The sequence below is a fragment of the Ictalurus punctatus genome, chromosome 5, assembly GCF_001660625.3.
Source record: "Ictalurus punctatus breed USDA103 chromosome 5, Coco_2.0, whole genome shotgun sequence".
NCBI lineage: Eukaryota > Metazoa > Chordata > Actinopteri > Siluriformes > Ictaluridae > Ictalurus > Ictalurus punctatus.
In genome coordinates, this window is record NC_030420.2 from 412,055 (window position 1) to 417,054 (window position 5,000).

The window sequence follows — 5,000 nt, forward strand, 5'->3', positions numbered from 1 at the left end:
TGACTCTACAGTGACAGTTTGAACACATTACTGTAAAGAGGAATCGAACACAATGAAGCTCTGTGTGATTCTCGTCCTTTTAACGACTCTGCCAGCAAACACTGAGTGTAAGTAGATGAAATGTACAATAGAATTGAACAGATAAATGATCAGTGGGTGTGATCGCAAAGCCCGGCAAAGTTTTTAGCATGAAACATTTGTTTTTTTTTCTCCTTTAGTTGTATACAAGTTCACCGCACTGTCTGGCTGCAGTGACTCTGTGGATGAAGCTATACTGTTATACAGTCTGCATCAGGATGAAATCCTCTTCATAGATTACACGACCAAGCAGCAAATCTACCGACTACCTCCGTTTGCAGACCCAATTGATGTTGCGGATTTGTATGACTTTGCCATCGCTAAAAGAACTGAATGCCTTCAGAACATCCAAAATGTGACCGCAGTGGCCGGCAGACCACCTGAGCCCAGAGGTAAAGACATTCGTCTTATTATTGTTCACAGCAGTTTGCTGTAATGTTGTTTAAATAGTCATCTTCATGAGTCTGAGCACAATTTTTTAATTTGCCTGAATGTCAGTTGTTCAATTCGTGGGTTAAATATCCTTGATACAAATTGAAGATATGAACAAAGCATACATGTTTATTAGCTGTAAAGTTAATTACTTTAAATAAAACAAACCCATTCGAACATTTTATTAAAATGTATATTGTTGGAATATCAACTCGCACTTTTCCTGCACAGTCGATAGCAGATTAAATAATTGTGTGTAATGGATTATATGGTGAAGCTTTCTGTAAGGAGATGTGTGTGGAAGGAGTCTCCAGTGTCAGTGCTGTGTAACAATCAGACGTTAAGCTGTAACTTTGAGGTTTTCCGACATCTTCAGGACAGAGGAGTTTACACTTCTTTGTGGTTTCTTTTTCGCCCTCAAAGTTTTCTGTTTGTTTTTCATTCGAAAGTCGTTGCTGTTTTACAGAAAGGGTGTAAAAGATCTGACATGATTCTGATGATTTGGCTCTGTTCATTTGTACGTCACAAAAAACCTGCAGTTATAAGAAGGGTGTGCAGACTTTATATATCCACTGTATTATTATTATTTAACATAATAAAAAATTATTTTCCTCTCTAAATTTTGAAGTCAAAGTTCGAACCAAAACAAATGTTTTCATTATAGGAAACTTGACATATTATTCATTACCAAACTAGTGTCACTGCTTTAAGAAAAAATACGCTCAGTGTGTTCAACAGACATTCACTTAATGGACACAAGTTTTTGTATCGATAAAATTGTTTGTTTTGCCTAAAAATGTGACTTCAGTTGCTCCGGAGATCAGCGTCTACCCGAAACACGACGTGGTGCCTGGAGAAGAAAATAACTTCATCTGCTTCATGAGGAATTTCTATCCTCCACACATCAGCGTGAACTGGACGAGGAACGGTGTGTCCGTGACAGGGGGAGTGTACATCAGCCAGTTCTCGCTAAACAGAGACGGAACCTTCAACTTGTTCTCCACACTGACGAGTTCTCCGGAGACTGAAGCAGATGTTTACAGCTGCACGGTGGAGCATGAAGCTCTGGACTCGCCTCAGACTAGAACATGGGGTGAGAAACTTCTCACTGGATTCATTTCATTTATTTTACTTTATGACACTGATCCTGTGTGTGTGTGTGTGTGTGTGTGTGTGTGTGTGTGTGTTCCACAGATGATTCAGCAATAAATCGACATGTGACTCCGAGTGTGACTCCGACGGTGGTGTTTGCGGTGGGAATTGCTGTGGGAATACTGGGATTATTCACGGGAATGTTCTTTGTCATTAAATCATTGTTTTTCTGTTAAGTTGCTGTCACAGCCGTGCTGATTATTGTAGGATAATAGCACTTCCCCAAGTCTCTTTCCTTTCACAGCTAGCACAGCAACAATTACAGTTTGGAAAAATTTTTAAATAAATAATACCTACATTTTATTTGATTATCATTACATTTAATGTCGAGGAACACTGGTGCAACAAGTCAGTTTCTGATCTTGCTCACGTTATAACAGCGATAAACACTCGTTCCCTCACCATCCCTCTCTCTATTCCCTCTCTCTATTCCCTCTCTCTATTCTCTCTCTATTCCCTCTCTCCTCTCTCTATTCCCTCTCTCTATTCTCTCTCTCTATTCTCTCTCTCTTTATTCCCTCTCTCCTCTCTCTATTCCCTCTCTTTATTCCCTCTCTCTATTCTCTCTCTCTATTCCCTCTCTCTATTCCCTCTCTCTATTCCCTCTCTCTATTCCCTCTCTTTATTCCCTCTCTCTATTCCCTCTCTTTATTCCCTCTCTCTATTCCCTCTCTCTATTCCCTCTCTCTATTCCCTCTCTTTATTCCCTCTCTCTATTCCCTCTCTTCATTCTCTCTCTCTATTCTCTCTCTCTATTCCCTCTCTCTATTCCCTCTCTCTATTCCCTCTCTTTATTCCCTCTCTTTATTCCCTCTCTTGAAGTCAATAAGGTAAAATGTTAGAGAAACAGTAGAGGAGTGTAAGCTCTGTGATGAAGATGTGGAGAACCTCACAGCGTCACCTCTGACTGTTACACAGCGCTGACACTGGAGACTCCTTCCACACACGCTACATAAACTTCTCCTTACAGATAAACTTCACCACCTACACTGCTGTCAGAGCTGCTTTTATAGAACATTAATCAACACCTTCTGGCCAATCTGGCTTATGAGAAGAAAACTGTATTATTGAGAATGAGTAGAATGATAAGTATATCTTTATCTCTGCACGTTCCTGTGATTTGTCGTCACTTCTACTAGAAAATCCGATAAAAACGGAGGGAAATTCCCAGCGGGTTTAGTGAAGATGTAGAGGTCACGTGTCTGATGTTGGAACGTGGAAGAGGACATGGTTGAAATGTTTAAAATGCTTTGTGTAAGTTTCTCTTTAACACTGAACATCTTCTCTAACTTGTCCTGCAGGTGTTGTGTCTTCCTCTGAACTCATTTACATATTCATCATGACATTAAAGATTGAATTTGACGTATTATCTCTCGTTATGATCTTATTTACATTACACTGCACTCATAGTTAATAAAACTGGTGCTTTTCTCCGGAATGTCTGTTTATTTGAACACGAAATGCTTATTGTTAAATAAAGTTTGTTGTTTAATGTTAGGTGATTGTTTTAGATGCTATACGATATACAGGGGGTGTGGCAACCGGGGGCGTGGTCAAGCATCGGCCGCAGGTTGAACCAATGACTGTGTATATGAGAGGAGGACTTTCACATTTCTGGGGTGGAAATTGGGGCGTGTGTCAGTCAGCTCAGTAGTTCAGTAGTCAGTGAATGGGTACATGGTGTACAGGACTCGGGCGGTGGTGAGGACCCTGCCTCACTACACACCGCACACCGAGAACTGAATTTCCTTCAACATGACTACGTACTCGCGTTCAACGTCACCGAACATGAAAAAGTTTTATATGTAAATAGATTTGTTAGCCTAATCACACGCGTTTCCGTCCTGGTTCCACCAGCAGGAGCGCAGGTCAGCTAGTGGATTTAAATTCATTAAACATTTAAAAGTACTTAGACTCAAACAAACCGTATATGGAACGTCGAATAAAGTTAAAATGGCTAACGTAAGTCATCATTTCAGAGCCGCAGCAACAATAACAAGCCGTTTCTATTTGTAGACGGAAGTCAGCTGAGAGTTCGACCGCCATTTTGTCTCGAGCCGAGAGGCTTCAGAAAACATGACGTCGTTTCCACTAAGGCGACATCGTGAGTATCGATGCTGATTCTTGAGGTGCATTGTGGGATTTTTTTAGGGAGCGAACGTTCCAGTGCACTGGAGGACTTTGAGATTGAGACAGAATTTAAAATGACGCCTCCCTGACCAGCGTCCTGACTGCTGAACCAGCGAGCTGACTGAGACGCACACGCCATTTTGTGAACATTAGAGCCAGAGCATGTGCAGTAAATCCGGCCGTGGGGTCAGGGACTTCCGCTTCTCACCTGCACACACACACACACACACACACACACACCTGTAAAATTCTAAACTGTAGTCATCATCTTCATAAGAATTCCCCAGGTGTGTTGATTTGCCCTTCATCAGGAAAAGATTTTAGAGCGCTGAGTCATGACTGATGGAGGCGTGCATTCTGTCATTTTACCCCAAAATAATGCACCTATAAGTGTCTATTGTAATGAACTTAAAATATAAACATTAATAATCATAATGTGTAATTAGTCATAATATTTTGTCTCCTATAAACAAGAAATAATCCATATATTTATAATAAAATGCTGATGTTATGTTGTCTTTTACAGTTTTTTAAAGTGAGGAATTGTCTAAGGAACAACATTTACATTTCTTATACAGAAATAATAAAATATCATTTTTAGGAGAAGTGCACTTTACCTCTCACATTCATTAATAAAAGAACACGTGCTTTATGGAGAAACTATCAGGGGAAATTAGACCCGGACGCCATCTAGTGGACAACTTCGGCATCATCTAGCCAATCAGAAACCACAATTTCACCACGAGACTTTTATTTTATTTTTCTTACATTTCTACACACGTCCAACATGTACTAAAATCATCCAAAAAGGCAAGAAAAATCTCAAATATATATCTAAAAGCAGTCCAACAGCATTCAGATATCATTTGGTGGGATTATTAAAATACACCTTTGATCAAACACACACACGTTCGATATAATATTGTAATACAGAAACATTTCAAACAGAAAAACTTGACGTGTGAAATATGAAAGCTATGAAAGCATGTCTCGTCTTTGTAACCCGCTTTAACTGAGATTTTGAAGTTTAACTTAGTTTAACTGAGACAGAATTTTTTATATTTAAAATACAGGCTCGAAAACGGTCTTTAAAAATGACACCAGCTGTAAAGGATTTTCTGCTGAAGAAAACAAAACTCAGTGGAAAACACGCTTCTGTAAATTCTCACAATAATACTGTGTAAACCTCGCGTTAGCGTTAGCGTTAG

The 5,000-nt window shown here is 39.7% G+C and overlaps 1 protein-coding gene across 1 annotated transcript in view; it reads left to right on the forward strand.

Annotated features, from left to right (window-relative positions):
- The window catches only part of LOC108264927 (H-2 class II histocompatibility antigen, A-Q alpha chain), a 3,079-nt gene extending 51 nt beyond the window's left edge, over positions 1–3,028 (forward strand). The window contains exons 1-4 of the mRNA XM_017466936.3: positions 1–107; positions 219–470; positions 1,319–1,603; positions 1,705–3,028. The exon at positions 1–107 is cut by the window's left edge and continues 51 nt beyond it. Coding sequence (XP_017322425.1) covers positions 53–107; positions 219–470; positions 1,319–1,603; positions 1,705–1,838 — 726 coding nt within the window. The 5' untranslated portion in view covers positions 1–52 and the 3' untranslated portion in view covers positions 1,839–3,028. The remainder of the gene's footprint in view (positions 108–218; positions 471–1,318; positions 1,604–1,704) is intronic.
- Positions 3,029–5,000: the final 1,972 nt, after the last annotated feature.